Here is a 17,138-nt window from a genome sequence, read left to right as displayed (position 1 = left end):
CTGTGCCCCCCCATCCTGCGTCCCTGCCCCCACGGCTGTGCCCCCCCCATCCGTCCCTGCCCCCCATCCGGCACCCCTGCCCCCACGGCTGTGCCCCTCCATCCGTCCCTGCCCCCCATCCTGCGCCCCTGCCCCACGGCTGTGCCCCCCCATCCTGCGCCCCTGCCCCACGGCTGTGCCCCCCCATCCTGCGCCCCTGCCCCCACGGCTGTGCCCCCCCCATCCGTCCCTGCCCCCCATCCGGCACCCCTGCCCCCACGGCTGTGCCCCCCCCATCCGTCCCTGCCCCCCATCCTGTGCCCCTGCCCCCCACGGCTGTGCCCCCATACCCCCCCCCTCCCCCCGCCCCCCATCCTGCGCCCCCGCCCCCCTCATCCTCCCCATCTTTCCGGCAGAATTCGGATGATGACTGTTGAGCTGTGGTTCTCTGTTATCAGCCGCAGTGAGGGCCTCATGTAGTGCGCAGATGACCCTGGTGACTAATATATGCCCCCCCCCCCGTGAGGTTCTGCAGCAGCTAGTGACAGTATGACGTAATTATGACCCGCGCCTGTGACGAGGTTGTGCAGCAGCTGTGACCGCGGGACTCGCCGCCATCACTCTCCTCCTGGCTGACAGCTCCTCCTCCCATGATGCCCCGCGGCTCTCGGCCTCCAGTTGCTGTAACCGCCAGCGCATGCGCCAGACGTGGAAGCTTCGAGGCGCAGAGCCGGGCGCGCTGCACTCTGGGTAGGAGACGGGTGGATCCGCCGCCATTTCGTGCAGAAAGAGAGAAACGAGAAGACGCCGCGACCAAGGAGCGGCCTGAAGGTGAGTGCGGCCCGGGCTGTATACTGAGGTGTATAGTGCGGGGGGAGCCGTATACTGAGGTGTATAGTGCGGGGGGAGGGGAGGGGAGGGGAGCCGTATACTGAGGTGTATAGTGCGGGGGGAGGGGAGCCGTATACTGAGGTGTATAGTGCGGGGGGAGGGGAGCCGTATACTGAGGTGTATAGTGGGGGGGAGGGGAGGGGAGCCGTATACTGAGGTGTATAGTGCGGGGGGAGGGGAGCTGTATACTGAGGTGTATAGTGCGGGGGGAGCTGTATACTGAGGTGTATAGTGCGGGGGGAGGGGAGCTGTATACTGAGGTGTATAGTGCGGGGGGAGCCGTATACTGAGGTGTATAGTGCGGGGGGAGGGGAGGGGAGCCGTATACTGAGGTGTATAGTGCGGGGGGAGGGGAGCTGTATACTGAGGTGTATAGTGCGGGGGGAGCTGTATACTGAGGTGTATAGTGCGGGGGGAGGGGAGCTGTATACTGAGGTGTATAGTGCGGGGGGAGCCGTATACTGAGGTGTATAGTGCGGGGGGAGCCGTATACTGAGGTGTATAGTGCGGGGGGAGCCGTATACTGAGGTGTTTAGTGCGGGGGGAGGGGAGCCGTATACTGAGGTGTATAGTGCGGGGGGAGCCGTATACTGAGGTGTATAGTGCGGGGGGAGCCGTATACTGAGGTGTATAGTGCGGGGGGAGCCGTATACTGAGGTGTATAGTGCGGGGGGAGCCGTATACTGAGGTGTATAGTGCGGGGGGAGCCGTATACTGAGGTGTATAGTGCGGGGGGAGCCGTATACTGAGGTGTATAGTGCGGGGGGAGCCGTATACTGAGGTGTATAGTGCGGGGGGAGCCGTATACTGAGGTGTATAGTGCGGGGGGAGCCGTATACTGAGGTGTATAGTGCGGGGGGAGCCGTATACTGAGGTGTATAGTGCGGGGGGAGCCGTATACTGAGGTGTATAGTGCGGGGGGAGCCGTATACTGAGGTGTATAGTGCGGGGGGAGCCGTATACTGAGGTGTATAGTGCGGGGGGAGCCGTATACTGAGGTGTATAGTGCGGGGGGAGCCGTATACTGAGGTGTATAGTGCGGGGGGAGCCGTATACTGAGGTGTATAGTGCGGGGGGAGCCGTATACTGAGGTGTATAGTGCGGGGGGAGCCGTATACTGAGGTGTATAGTGCGGGGGGAGCCGTATACTGAGGTGTATAGTGCGGGGGGAGCCGTATACTGAGGTGTATAGTGCGGGGGGAGCTGTATACTGAGGTGTATAGTGCGGCCCGGGCTGTATACTGAGGTGTATAGTGCGGGGGGAGCCGTATACTGAGGTGTATAGTGCGGGGGGAGCTGTATACTGAGGTGTATAGTGCGGCCCGGGCTGTATACTGAGGTGTATAGTGCGGGGGGAGCCGTATACTGAGGTGTATAGTGCGGGGGGAGCCGTATACTGAGGTGTATAGTGCGGGGGGAGGGGAGCTGTATACTGTGGTGTATAGTGCGGGGGGAGGGGAGCTGTATACTGAGGTGTATAGTGCGGGGGGAGCCGTATACTGAGGTGTATAGTGCGGGGGGAGCCGTATACTGAGGTGTATAGTGCGGGGGGAGGGGAGCTGTATACTGAGGTGTATAGTGCGGGGGGAGGGGAGCTGTATACTGAGGTGTATAGTGCGGGGGGAGCTGTATACGAAGGTGTATAGTGCGGGGGGAGCCGTATACTGAGGTGTATAGTGCGGGGGGAGGGGAGCCGTATACTGAGGTGTATAGTGCGGGGGGAGGGGAGCCGTATACTGAGGTGTATAGTGCGGGGGGAGCTGTATACTGAGGTGTATAGTGCTGGGGGAGGGGAGCTGTATACTGAGGTGTATAGTGCGGGGGGAGCCGTATACTGAGGTGTATAGTGCGGGGGGAGGGGAGCCATATACTGAGGTGTATAGTGCGGGGGGAGGGGAGCCGTATACTGAGGTGTATAGTGCGGGGGGAGGGGAGCCGTATACTGAGGTGTATAGTGCGGGGGGAGGGGAGCTGTATACTGAGGTGTATAGTGCGGGGGGAGGGGAGCCGTATACTGAGGTGTATAGTGCGGGGGGAGGGGAGCCGTATACTGAGGTGTATAGTGCGGGGGGAGGGGAGCCGTATACTGAGGTGTGTAGTGCGGGGGGAGGGGAGCCGTATACTGAGGTGTGTAGTGCTGGGGGAGGGGAGCCGTATACTGAGGTGTATAGTGCGGGGGGAGGGGAGCCGTATACTGAGGTGTATAGTGCGGGGGGAGGGGAGCCGTATACTGAGGTGTATAGTGCGGGGGGAGGGGAGCCGTATACTGAGGTGTATAGTGCGGGGGGAGGGGAGCCGTATACTGAGGTGTATAGTGCGGGGGGAGGGGAGCCGTATACTGAGGTGTGTAGTGCTGGGGGAGGGGAGCCGTATACTGAGGTGTATAGTGCTGGGGGAGGGGAGCCGTATACTGAGGTGTATAGTGCGGGGGGAGGGGAGGGGAGCCGTATGCTGAGGTGTATAGTGCGGGGGGAGGGGAGCCGTATACTGAGGTGTATAGTGCGGGGGGAGCTGTATACTGAGGTGTATAGTGCGGGGGGAGCCGTATACTGAGGTGTATAGTGCTGGGGGAGGGGAGCTGTATACTGAGGTGTATAGTGCTGGGGGAGGGGAGCCGTATACTGAGGTGTATAGTGCGGGGGGAGCTGTATACTGAGGTGTATAGTGCGGGGGGAGGGGAGCCGTATACTGAGGTGTATAGTGCTGGGGGAGGGGAGCCGTATACTGAGGTGTATAGTGCGGGGGGAGGGGAGGGGAGCCGTATGCTGAGGTGTATAGTGCGGGGGGAGGGGAGCCGTATACTGAGGTGTATAGTGCGGGGGGAGCTGTATACTGAGGTGTATAGTGCGGGGGGAGCCGTATACTGAGGTGTATAGTGCTGGGGGAGGGGAGCTGTATACTGAGGTGTATAGTGCTGGGGGAGGGGAGCCGTATACTGAGGTGTATAGTGCGGGGGGAGCTGTATACTGAGGTGTATAGTGCGGGGGGAGCTGTATACTGAGGTGTATAGTGCGGGGGGAGGGGAGGGGAGCCGTATACTGAGGTGTATAGTGCGGGGGGAGCCGTATACTGAGGTGTATAGTGCGGGAGGGGAGGGGAGCCGTATACTGAGGTGTATAGTGCGGGGGGAGCTGTATACTGAGGTGTATAGTGCTGGGGGAGGGGAGACGTATACTGAGGTGGGGAGGGGTTGCAGTGTATAGGAAGGTGTATGGCGGTGGGGGGGAGGGGTTGCAGTGTATAGGAAGGTGTATGGCGGTGGGGGGGAGGGGTTGCAGTGTATAGGAAGGTGTATGGCGGTGGGGGGGGAGGGGTTGCGGTGTATGGCGGTGGGGGGGAGGGGTTGCGGTGTATGGCGGTGGGGGGGAGGGGTTGCGGTGGGGGGAGGGGTTGCGGTGTATGGCGGTGGGGGGAGGGGTTGCGGTGTATGGCGGTGGGGGGAGAGGGGTTGCGGTGTATGGCGGTGGGGGGGAGGGGTTGCAGTGTATAGGAAGGTGTATGGCGGTGGGGGGGAGGGGTTGCAGTGTATAGGAAGGTGTATGGCGGTGGGGGGGAGGGGTTGCAGTGTATAGGAAGGTGTATGGCGGTGGGGGGGAGGGGTTGCGGTGTATGGCGGTGGGGGGGAGGGGTTGCGGTGTATGGCGGTGGGGGGGAGGGGTTGCGGTGTATGGCGGTGGGGGGAGGGGTTGCGGTGTATGGCGGTGGGGGGAGGCGTTGCGGTGTATGGCGGTGGGGGGAGAGGGGTTGCGGTGTATGGCGGTGGGGGGGAGGGGTTGCAGTGTATGGCGGTGGGGGGGTTGCGGTGTGTAGGGAGGTGTGTGGCGGTGGGGGGGAGGGGTGTGGTCATGGAGTTCACCCTGTGACTAATTGCTGTTCGGAGGGGGGGGGGGTGGAGTCGTCATGGAGCTTTGGGCCCTTTGGTGCCTTTTTTGTTTTTAATCTGTGTAGTGTTTGATAGTGTCGCGCCTCGGTGTCTTTGAAGTGAGTGCACCCCGCACGCCGTGGTTGTGATGTCCTGAGTGTGTGTAGTGCCGCAATCCTGCCGCTTGTGAAGCGTAAAGTGCCGTTCCTGCTTTTTCAGGAGACTGAGCTGCTGATACCATGTTAGTTTCCTGTGAGAAGACCCCACATGCACTGCCAGTGTCTGAATCCGGATACTCTGGGCTGCAGTTCTTCGGTTCTGTACTGAATCCGGATACTCTGGGCTGCAGTTCTTCGGTTTCGTGCTGAATCCGGATACTCTGTGCTGCAGTTCTTCGGTTTACTGTATCCGGATACTCTGGGCTGCAGTGCTTCGGTTTCTTACTGTATCCGGTTACTCTGGGCTGCAGTTCTTCGGTTTCGTGCTGAATCCGGATACTCTGGGCTGCAGTTCTTCGGTTTCTTACTGTATCCGGATACTCTGGGCCGCAGTGCTTCGGTTTCTTGTTGTATCCGGATACTCTGGGCTGCAGTTCTTCGGTTTCGTGCTGAATCCGGATACTCTGGGCTGCAGTGCTTCGGTTTCTTACTGTATCCGGATACTCTGGGCTGCAGTTCTTCGGTTTCTTGTTGTATCCGGATACTCTGGGCTGCAGTTCTTCGGTTTCGTGCTGAATCCGGATACTCTGGGCCGCAGTTCTTCGGTTTCGTGCTGAATCCGGATACTCTGGGCTGCAGTTCTTCGGTTTCTTACTGAATCCGGATACTCTGGGCTGCAGTTCTTCGGTTTCGTGCTGAATCCGGATACTCTGTGCTGCAGTTCTTCGGTTTACTGTATCCGGATACTCTGGGCTGCAGTGCTTCGGTTTCTTACTGTATCCGGTTACTCTGGGCTGCAGTTCTTCGGTTTCGTGCTGAATCCGGATACTCTGGGCTGCAGTTCTTCGGTTTCGTGCTGAATCCGGATACTCTGGGCCGCAGTTCTTCGGTTTCGTGCTGAATCCGGATACTCTGGGCTGCAGTTCTTCGGTTTCTTACTGAATCCGGATACTCTGGGCTGCAGTTCTTCGGTTTCGTGCTGAATCCGGATACTCTGTGCTGCAGTTCTTCGGTTTACTGTATCCGGATACTCTGGGCTGCAGTGCTTCGGTTTCTTACTGTATCCGGTTACTCTGGGCTGCAGTTCTTCGGTTTCGTGCTGAATCCGGATACTCTGGGCTGCAGTTCTTCGGTTTCTTACTGTATCCGGATACTCTGGGCCGCAGTGCTTCGGTTTCTTGTTGTATCCGGATACTCTGGGCTGCAGTTCTTCGGTTTCGTGCTGAATCCGGATACTCTGGGCTGCAGTTCTTCGGTTTCTTACTGGATCCGGATACTCTGGGCTGCAGTTCTTCGATTTCGTGCTGTATCCGGATACTCTGGGCTGCAGTTCTTCGGTTTCTTACTGATTCCGGATACTCTGGGCCGCAGTTCTTCGGTTTCGTACTGAATCCGGATACTCTGGGCTGCAGTTCTTCGGTTTCTTACTGTATCCGGATACTCTGGGCTGCAGTGCTTCGGTTTCTTACTGTATACGGATACTCTGGGCTGCAGTTCTTCGGTTCTGTACTGAATCCGGATACTCTGGGCCGCAGTGCTTCGGTTTCTTACTGTATCCGGATACTCTGGGCCGCAGTTCTTCGGTTTACTGTATCCGGATACTCTGGGCTGCAGTTCTTCGGTTTCGTGCTGAATCCGGATACTCTGGGCCGCAGTGCTTCGGTTTCTTACTGTATCCGGATACTCTGGGCTGCAGTGCTTCGGTTTACTGTATCCGGATACTCTGGGCTGCAGTTCTTCGGTTTCGTGCTGAATCCGGATACTCTGGGCCGCAGTGCTTCGGTTTCTTACTGTATCCGGATACTCTGGGCTGCAGTTCTTCGGTTTCTTACTGTATCCGGATACTCTGGGCCGCAGTTCTTCGGTTTCTTACTGTATCCGGATACTCTGGGCCGCAGTGCTTCGGTTTCTTACTGTATCCGGATACTCTGGGCTGCAGTTCTTCGGTTTCGTGCTGAATCCGGATACTCTGGGCCGCAGTGCTTCGGTTTCTTACTGTATCCGGATACTCTGGGCTGCAGTGCTTCGGTTTCGTACTGAATCCGGATACTCTGGGCTGCAGTGCTTCGGTTTCGTGCTGAATCCGGATACTCTGGGCCGCAGTGCTTCGGTTTCTTACTGTATCCGGATACTCTGGGCCGCAGTTCTTCGGTTTACTGTATCCGGATACTCTGGGCTGCAGTTCTTCGGTTTCGTGCTGAATCCGGATACTCTGGGCTGCAGTTCTTCAGTTTCTTACTGTATCCGGATACTCTGGGCTGCAGTTCTTCGGTTTCGTGCTGAATCCGGATACTCTGGGCTGCAGTTCTTCGGTTTCTTACTGTATCCGGATACTCTGGGCTGCAGTTCTTCGGTTTCTTACTGTATCCGGATACTCTGAGCTGTAGTTCTTCGGTTTCGTGCTGAATCCGGAGACTCTGGGCTGCAGTTCTTCGGTTTCTTACTGTATCCGGATACTCTGGGCTGCAGTTCTTCGGTTTCTTACTGTATCCGGATACTCTGGGCTGCAGTTCTTCGGTTTACTGTATCCGGATACTCTGGGCTGCAGTTCTTCGGTTTCTTACTGTATCCGGATACTCTGGGCTGCAGTTCTTCGGTTTCTTACTGTATCCGGATACTCTGGGCTGCAGTTCTTCGGTTTACTGTATCCGGATACTCTGGGCTGCAGTTCTTCGGTTTCTTACTGTATCCGGATACTCTGGGCTGCAGTTCTTCGGTTTCTTACTGTATCCGGATACTCTGGGCTGCAGTTCTTCGGTTTTGTGCTGAATCCGGATACTCTGGGCTGCAGTTCTTCGGTTTCTTACTGTATCCGGATACTCTGAGCTGTAGTGCTTCGGTTTCGTGCTGCATCCGGATACTTTGGGCTGCAGTTCTTCGGTTTCTTACTGTATCCGGATACTCTGGGCTGCAGTTCTTCGGTTTTGTGCTGAATCCGGATACTCTGGGCTGCAGTTCTTCGGTTTCTTACTGTATCCGGATACTCTGAGCTGCAGTTTTTCGGTTCTGTACTGAATCCGGATACTCTGGGCTGCAGTTTTTCGGTTCTGTACTGAATCCGGATACTCTGGGCTGCAGTGCTTCGGTTTCGTGCTGAATCCGGATACTCTGGGCCGCAGTTCTTCGGTTTCGTGCTGAATCCGGATACTCTGGGCTGCAGTTCTTCGGTTTCGTGCTGAATCCGGATACTCTGGGCTGCAGTTCTTCGGTTCTGTACTGAATCCGGATACTCTGGGCTGCAGTTCTTCGGTTTCTTACTGTATCCGGATACTCTGGGCCGCAGTGCTTCGGTTTCTTACTGTATCCGGATACTCTGGGCTGCAGTTCTTCGGTTTCGTGCTGAATCCGGATACTCTGGGCCGCAGTGCTTCGGTTTCTTACTGTATCCGGATACTCTGGGCCGCAGTTCTTCGGTTTACTGTATCCGGATACTCTGGGCTGCAGTTCTTCGGTTTCGTGCTGAATCCGGATACTCTGGGCCGCAGTGCTTCGGTTTCTTACTGTATCCGGATACTCTGGGCTGCAGTGCTTCGGTTTACTGTATCCGGATACTCTGGGCTGCAGTTCTTCGGTTTCGTGCTGAATCCGGATACTCTGGGCCGCAGTGCTTCGGTTTCTTACTGTATCCGGATACTCTGGGCTGCAGTTCTTCGGTTTCTTACTGTATCCGGATACTCTGGGCCGCAGTTCTTCGGTTTCTTACTGTATCCGGATACTCTGGGCCGCAGTGCTTCGGTTTCTTACTGTATCCGGATACTCTGGGCTGCAGTTCTTCGGTTTCGTGCTGAATCCGGATACTCTGGGCCGCAGTGCTTCGGTTTCTTACTGTATCCGGATACTCTGGGCTGCAGTGCTTCGGTTTCGTACTGAATCCGGATACTCTGGGCTGCAGTGCTTCGGTTTCGTACTGAATCCGGATACTCTGGGCTGCAGTGCTTCGGTTTCGTGCTGAATCCGGATACTCTGGGCCGCAGTGCTTTGGTTTCTTACTGTATCCGGATACTCTGGGCCGCAGTTCTTCGGTTTACTGTATCCGGATACTCTGGGCTGCAGTTCTTCGGTTTCGTGCTGAATCCGGATACTCTGGGCTGCAGTGCTTCGGTTTCGTGCTGAATCCGGATACTCTGGGCTGCAGTGCTTCGGTTTCGTGCTGAATCCGGATACTCTGGGCTGCAGTGCTTCGGTTTCGTGCTGAATCCGGATATTCTGGGCTGCAGTGCTTCGGTTTCTTACTGTATCCGGATATTCTGGGCTGCAGTGCTTCGGTTTCGTGCTGAATCCGGATACTCTGGGCTGCAGTGCTTCGGTTTCGTGCTGAATCCGGATACTCTGGGCTGCAGTGCTTCGGTTTCGTGCTGAATCCGGGTATTCTGGGCTGCAGTGCTTCGGTTTCGTGCTGAATCCGGATATTCTGGGCTGCAGTGCTTCGGTTTCTTACTGTATCCGGATATTCTGGGCTGCAGTTCTTCGGTTTCGTGCTGAATCCGGATACTCTGGGCTGCAGTGCTTCGGTTTCGTGCTGAATCCGGATACTCTGGGCTGCAGTGCTTCGGTTTCTTACTGTATCCGGATACTCTGGGCTGCAGTGCTTCGGTTTCTTACTGTATCCGGATACTCTGGGCTGTAGTGCTTCGGTTTCGTGCTGCATCCGGATACTCTGGGCTGCAGTTCTTCGGTTTCGTGCTGAATCCGGATACTCTGGGCTGCAGTTCTTCGGTTTCTTACTGTATCCGGATACTCTGGGCTGCAGTTCTTCGGTTTCGTGCTGAATCCGGATACTCTGGGCTGCAGTTCTTCGGTTTCTTACTGTATCCGGATACTCTGGGCTGCAGTTCTTCGGTTTCTTACTGTATCCGGATACTCTGAGCTGTAGTTCTTCGGTTTCGTGCTGAATCCGGAGACTCTGGGCTGCAGTTCTTCGGTTTCTTACTGTATCCGGATACTCTGGGCTGCAGTTCTTCGGTTTACTGTATCCGGATACTCTGGGCTGCAGTTCTTCGGTTTCTTACTATATCCGGATACTCTGGGCTGCAGTTCTTCGGTTTACTGTATCCGGATACTCTGGGCTGCAGTTCTTCGGTTTCTTACTGTATCCGGATACTCTGGGCTGCAGTTCTTCGGTTTCTTACTGTATCCGGATACTCTGGGCTGCAGTTCTTCGGTTTTGTGCTGAATCCGGATACTCTGGGCTGCAGTTCTTCGGTTTCTTACTGGATCCTGATACTCTGGGCTGCAGTTCTTCGATTTCGTGCTGTATCCGGATACTCTGGGCTGCAGTTCTTCGGTTTCTTACTGATTCCGGATACTCTGGGCCGCAGTTCTTCGGTTTCATACTGAATCCGGATACTCTGGGCTGCAGTTCTTCGGTTTCTTACTGTATCCGGATACTCTGGGCTGCAGTGCTTCGGTTTCTTACTGTATACGGATACTCTGGGCTGCAGTTCTTCGGTTCTGTACTGAATCCGGATACTCTGGGCCGCAGTGCTTCGGTTTCTTACTGTATCCGGATACTCTGGGCCGCAGTTCTTCGGTTTACTGTATCCGGATACTCTGGGCTGCAGTTCTTCGGTTTCGTGCTGAATCCGGATACTCTGGGCTGCAGTTCTTCGGTTTCTTACTGGATCCGGATACTCTGGGCTGCAGTTCTTCAGTTTCTTACTGGATCCGGATACTCTGGGCTGCAGTTCTTCGGTTTCGTGCTGAATCCGGATACTCTGGGCTGCAGTTCTTCGGTTTCTTACTGTATCCGGATACTCTGGGCTGCAGTTCTTCGGTTTCTTACTGTATCCGGATACTCTGAGCTGTAGTTCTTCGGTTTCGTGCTGAATCCGGAGACTCTGGGCTGCAGTTCTTCGGTTTCTTACTGTATCCGGATACTCTGGGCTGCAGTTCTTCGGTTTACTGTATCCGGATACTCTGGGCTGCAGTTCTTCGGTTTCTTACTGTATCCGGATACTCTGGGCTGCAGTTCTTCGGTTTCTTACTGTATCCGGATACTCTGGGCTGCAGTTCTTCGGTTTACTGTATCCGGATACTCTGGGCTGCAGTTCTTCGGTTTCTTACTGTATCCGGATACTCTGGGCTGCAGTTCTTCGGTTTCTTACTGTATCCGGATACTCTGGGCTGCAGTTCTTCGGTTTTGTGCTGAATCCGGATACTCTGGGCTGCAGTTCTTCGGTTTCTTACTGTATCCGGATACTCTGAGCTGTAGTGCTTCGGTTTCGTGCTGCATCCGGATACTTTGGGCTGCAGTTCTTCGGTTTCTTACTGTATCCGGATACTCTGGGCTGCAGTTCTTCGGTTTTGTGCTGAATCCGGATACTCTGGGCTGCAGTTCTTCGGTTTCTTACTGTATCCGGATACTCTGAGCTGCAGTTTTTCGGTTCTGTACTGAATCCGGATACTCTGGGCTGCAGTTTTTCGGTTCTGTACTGAATCCGGATACTCTGGGCTGCAGTTCTTCGGTTTCTTGCTGTATCCGGATACTCTGGGCTGCAGTGCTTCGGTTTCGTGCTGAATCCGGATACTCTGGGCCGCAGTTCTTCGGTTTCGTGCTGAATCCGGATACTCTGGGCTGCAGTTCTTCGGTTTCGTGCTGAATCCGGATACTCTGGGCTGCAGTTCTTCGGTTCTGTACTGAATCCGGATACTCTGGGCTGCAGTTCTTCGGTTTCTTACTGTATCCGGATACTCTGGGCCGCAGTGCTTCGGTTTCTTACTGTATCCGGATACTCTGGGCTGCAGTTCTTCGGTTTCGTGCTGAATCCGGATACTCTGGGCCGCAGTGCTTCGGTTTCTTACTGTATCCGGATACTCTGGGCCGCAGTTCTTCGGTTTACTGTATCCGGATACTCTGGGCTGCAGTTCTTCGGTTTCGTGCTGAATCCGGATACTCTGGGCCGCAGTGCTTCGGTTTCTTACTGTATCCGGATACTCTGGGCTGCAGTGCTTCGGTTTACTGTATCCGGATACTCTGGGCTGCAGTTCTTCGGTTTCGTACTGAATCCGGATACTCTGGGCTGCAGTGCTTCGGTTTCGTACTGAATCCGGATACTCTGGGCTGCAGTGCTACGGTTTCGTGCTGAATCCGGATACTCTGGGCCGCAGTGCTTTGGTTTCTTACTGTATCCGGATACTCTGGGCCGCAGTTCTTCGGTTTACTGTATCCGGATACTCTGGGCTGCAGTTCTTCGGTTTCGTGCTGAATCCGGATACTCTGGGCTGCAGTGCTTCGGTTTCGTGCTGAATCCGGATATTCTGGGCTGCAGTGCTTCGGTTTCGTGCTGAATCCGGGTATTCTGGGCTGCAGTGCTTCGGTTTCGTGCTGAATCCGGATATTCTGGGCTGCAGTGCTTCGGTTTCTTACTGTATCCGGATATTCTGGGCTGCAGTGCTTCGGTTTCGTGCTGAATCCGGGTATTCTGGGCTGCAGTGCTTCGGTTTCGTGCTGAATCCGGATATTCTGGGCTGCAGTGCTTCGGTTTCTTACTGTATCCGGATACTCTGGGCCGCAGTTCTTCGGTTTCGTGCTGAATCCGGGTATTCTGGGCTGCAGTGCTTCGGTTTCGTGCTGAATCCGGATACTCTGGGCTGCAGTGCTTCGGTTTCGTGCTGAATCCGGGTATTCTGGGCTGCAGTGCTTCGGTTTCGTGCTGAATCCGGATATTCTGGGCTGCAGTGCTTCGGTTTCTTACTGTATCCGGATACTCTGGGCCGCAGTTCTTCGGTTTCGTGCTGAATCCGGATATTCTGGGCTGCAGTGCTTCGGTTTCTTACTGTATCCGGATATTCTGAGCTGCAGTTCTTCGGTTTCGTGCTGAATCCGGATACTCTGGGCTGCAGTGCTTCGGTTTCGTGCTGAATCCGGATACTCTGGGCTGCAGTGCTTCGGTTTCTTACTGTATCCGGATACTCTGGGCTGTAGTGCTTCGGTTTCGTGCTGCATCCGGATACTCTGGGCTGCAGTTCTTCGGTTTCGTGCTGAATCCGGATACTCTGGGCTGCAGTTCTTCGGTTTCTTACTGTATCCGGATACTCTGGGCTGCAGTTCTTCGGTTTCGTGCTGAATCCGGATACTCTGGGCTGCAGTTCTTCGGTTTCTTACTGTATCCGGATACTCTGGGCTGCAGTTCTTCGGTTTCTTACTGTATCCGGATACTCTGAGCTGTAGTTCTTCGGTTTCGTGCTGAATCCGGATACTCTGGGCTGCAGTTCTTCGGTTTCTTACTGTATCCGGATACTCTGGGCTGCAGTTCTTCGGTTTCTTACTGTATCCGGATACTCTGAGCTGTAGTTCTTCGGTTTCGTGCTGAATCCGGATACTCTGGGCTGCAGTTCTTCGGTGTCTTGTGCAGGGTGCTGCTTCTGAATGTGAGGTTGGCATGCTGGGCCCCCTGTAGTGCCATCTGTGTACTGGCCGCCGGGCACCCTGCTGCTGGATGTGTACTGCTTTTGTCAGGTGGTGACCAGTGCTGCAGAGACACATGACAATGGAGTTCTGGAAACTGACGTGGGTCTATTTTCTTTTTCATCTTCAGTTGCATCAACCATAACCCCCGAGAGGATCCAGACTGGACACTTGGAGGCCTGCCATGGGCTCAGACAAGCGGTAAGTCAGCTGCTGTTAATGATTTTTAGGCCGGGGTCACACTTGTAACTCGCGCCTCAATACCTGGCAGCATGGAAACACCTGCATCCGCACACTGCGGTCCCAAGTGGCGGCGGCGGTGCCAGGTATTGAGGCGCGAGTTGCAGGCGTGACCCCGGCCTTAGCTGCTGTGCTCTTAACACTGCGTGAATTCTCGGATTTGTTTGTTTCTTGTGCCCTTTATCCTCTTCCGGTTTTCAGGGCTGCAGCAATATTTGTACAGTCAGTGCCCGGGTCAGGAGCTGCATCGGGCTGTGGGTTTGTGTATATATGTGTGTGTGTATATATATATTTGTATGTGGCAAAATTATGCAAAACATTTTCGATGCTTCTTCCAGTGGCACATTGCGCAGCACTGCTGCTGCTACTATACTTAGGGCAAACATCTAATGCCTCATCTAAGAGTAGGTGGGGAAGGGATAGGAAAAAGTCAGAATGAAAGAAAAAATGGCACGTAACATCAGTTGGTTAGTTACATAGTCTTCGCATGGAGAACAGATGCGATTGAACAAACTGTTATGGGCGGCACGGTAGCGCAGTGGTTAGCACTGCAGCCTTGCAGCGCTGGGGTCCTGGGTTCTAATCCCACCAAGGACAACATCTGCAAAGAGTTTGTATGTTCTCTCCGTGTTTGCGTGGGTTTCCTCCGGGCACTCCGGTTTCCTCCCACATTCCAAAGACATACTGATAGGAATTCTAGATTGTGAGCCCAATCGGGGACAGTGATGATAATGTGTTCAAACTGTAAAGCGCTGCGGAATATGTTAGCGCTATATAAAAATAAAGATTATTATTATTATTATTAATACAGGCCGTAAGATTCTCCATACGTCTCATTTCTTTAATCTTCTTTCATGGAGGGAGATGATCTTCCAGTACGAGGCTAATAGACACTTCACCGATGTTAGGATATGGAGGAGCAGCCTGGCAGGGTCCTTTGTCATGGGCAGGGGGGCAACATTAAGCAAAAAAGTCACAGGATCCATTGGAATCTGTACATCTAACACCTGAGAAATCAACCCCTGTACTCCCTGCCCAGAATGGGGCTATAGTCTGGCAATCCCAGAATGTATGTGTCAGTGAGCCCCCAGGCATCTCCAGCATTTATCTGACGAGGCAGGGTAAATATTATGTAAAACCTCCGGGTATGATACCAATGCATCAGTATCTTGTGCTGATTTTCCCTTTGTCTTCTGCATGGTGACGATTTAGCTGCCTTAAGGTACCGTCACATTTAGCGACGCTGCAGCGATCCAGACAACGATCCCGATTGCTGCAGCGTCGCTGGAGAGTTGTCACACAGACAGCTCTCCAGCGACCAACGATGCCGGTTCCCAGGTAACCAGGGTAAACATCGGGTTACTAAGCGCAGGACCGCGCTTAGTAACCCGATGTTTACCCTGGTAACCAGTGCTAATATGAAAAAAAAAACAACACTACATACTTACCTTCCGCTGTCTGTCCCCCGGCACTGGGCTTCTCTGCACTGACTGTGAGCACAGTGGCCGGAAAGCAGAGCGGTGACGTCACCGCTGTGCCCTGCTTTCCGGCCGGCGCTCACAGTGCAGAGAAGCCCAGCGCCGGGGGACAGACACCGGAATGTAAGTATGTAATGTTTGGTTTTTTTTTTACGTTTACGCTGGTAACCAGGGTAAACATCGGGTTACTAAGCGCGGCCCTGCGCTTAGTAACCCGATGTTTACCCTGGTTACCAGTGAACACATCTCTGGATCGGCGTCACACACGCCGATCCAGCGGGTGATCAGCGACCAAAAAAGGTACTGATCATTCCCAGCGACCAACGATCGCCCAGCAGGGGCCTGATCGTTGGTCGCTGTCACGCATAACGATTTCGTTGCTACGTCACAAAAAGCAACGATATCGTTAACGAAATCGTTGTGTGAAGGTACCTTTAGTTTACTGAGTAGTTGATGTGGTAGGCTTGTTTGAAGAGATGGGTTTTTAAAGCGCTCTTGAATAGGTCGGGGCTAGGTATCAGTCTGATCGTCTGGGGAAGTGCATTCCAGAGAGCTGGCGCAGCACGAGAGAAGTCCTGGAGACAGAGGTGCGAGGTTCGGATTACGGGGGATGTTAGTCTTAGGTCATTTGTAGAACGGAGGGCACGTGTAGGGCGATAGACGGAGATGAGAGAGAAGATATAAGGCGGTGCAGTACTGTGGAGATCTTTGTGGGTGAGAGAGATGAGTTTATACTGGACCCTGTAGTGAATGGGTAGCCAGTGTATTGACTGGCACAAGATGGAGGCATCGGTGAAGCGGCTGGACAGAAATGACTCTGGCTGCCGCATTCAAGATGGATTGGAGAGGAGAAAGTTTGGAAAGAGGGAGACCGATCAGAAGAGAGTTGCAGTAGTCCAGACGGGAATGAATGAGAGCGACAGTAAGAGTCTTAGCAGTTTCAACGGTGAGAAAAGGTCGGATTCTGGAGATGTTTTTAAGATGCAGGTGACAAGAGCGAGTGAGTGATCGGATATAGGGAGTAAAGGAAAGTTCGGTGTCGAATATGACCCCAAGACAGCGGGCATGCTGCTGGGGAGTTATGGTTGAACCCTCCAGGGTAATTTCGATGTTTGGTAGAGTGAGGTTAGTAGAAGGGGGAAACACAAGAAGTTCAGTTTTGGGGAGATTTAGTTTCAGGTAGAGGGAGGACATGATGTTAGAGACAGCAGACAGACAATCCTTGGTATTTTGAATTGGGGCAGGGGTGATGTCGGGGGAAGAAGTGTATAATTGGGTGTCGTCAACATAGAGATGATACTGGAACCCAAATCTGCTGATTGTCCAATAGGGGCCGTGTATAGAGAGAAAAGGAGGGGCCCCAGGACTGAGCCCTGCGGAACCCCGATAGTAAGGGGACAAGGAGAGGAAGAGGAGCCGGCAAAAGATACAGTGAAGGAGCGGTCAGAGAGGTAGGAGGAGAACCAGGAGAGGGCTGTGTCCTTGAGGCCTATAGAGCGGAGCATAGTGAGAAGGAGCTGGTGATCCACAGTGTCAAATGCTGCGGAGAGGATGCTACTGTCACTTTACAGATGTCTCCACTCGGTGTGGATAGTGTGGTCTTCCCTGTGGAAACTGCTAAAATATTCTTTGTATGTAGGCTCCATGGAGCCCTCTGATACCAGGGTATCATCCACTACGCTTTATTAGTATAAGGCATGTTTTGATACCTTTGTCTGGGATGTTCATACTCCTTCTGAATAGTAGCTCCCTATAGAACTCTAATTATAGAGATATCGAAGTCCTTTCTCCTTTAAATTCCTCCCCTGGACGATTGGGTTTCTGCAGCAGAAAGTCCTCGGGATCATGGAGGAAACTGCAGTTCAAGTTGCATTCCAAAGGGCTGACGTGGTATATACTCCACTGCACGCTTTGGTGTAGACACCCGGAGATGATCGGAGTATGCGCACAACCTGGGAACACCGGATGTGTTCTGTCCTACGTTTCCAAGAGGCGGAAGTAAGAGTTACGACACGCCTCTCGGCATCGGAATCAGGGCACCGGACGTTATACGCAGGCGTTCCAGAGGGAATCGGGCACATGCGCAAAACACTTCCTAGGGCAAGGTGCGGGCACTGCATGTG

At 54.1% G+C, this 17,138-nt stretch overlaps 1 protein-coding gene across 2 annotated transcripts in view; it reads left to right on the top strand.

The window, feature by feature from the left end:
• The first annotated feature begins 674 nt into the window (after nucleotides 1-674).
• Nucleotides 675-17,138, top strand: part of LOC138647180 (RNA-binding protein 5-like) — a 34,320-nt gene continuing 17,856 nt past the window's right edge. For both annotated transcript variants that reach the window (XM_069735998.1, XM_069735997.1), the window contains exons 1-2: nucleotides 675-810; nucleotides 13,428-13,498. In XM_069735998.1, coding sequence (XP_069592099.1) covers nucleotides 13,482-13,498 — 17 coding nt within the window. In that variant the 5' untranslated portion in view covers nucleotides 675-810; nucleotides 13,428-13,481. The remainder of the gene's footprint in view (nucleotides 811-13,427; nucleotides 13,499-17,138) is intronic.

The sequence above is a fragment of the Ranitomeya imitator genome, chromosome 8 (assembly GCF_032444005.1).
Source record: "Ranitomeya imitator isolate aRanImi1 chromosome 8, aRanImi1.pri, whole genome shotgun sequence".
Classification (NCBI taxonomy): Eukaryota; Metazoa; Chordata; class Amphibia; order Anura; family Dendrobatidae; genus Ranitomeya; species Ranitomeya imitator.
Note: the sequence above shows the minus strand (reverse complement) of the source record. Positions and strands in the feature narration are given on the sequence as shown.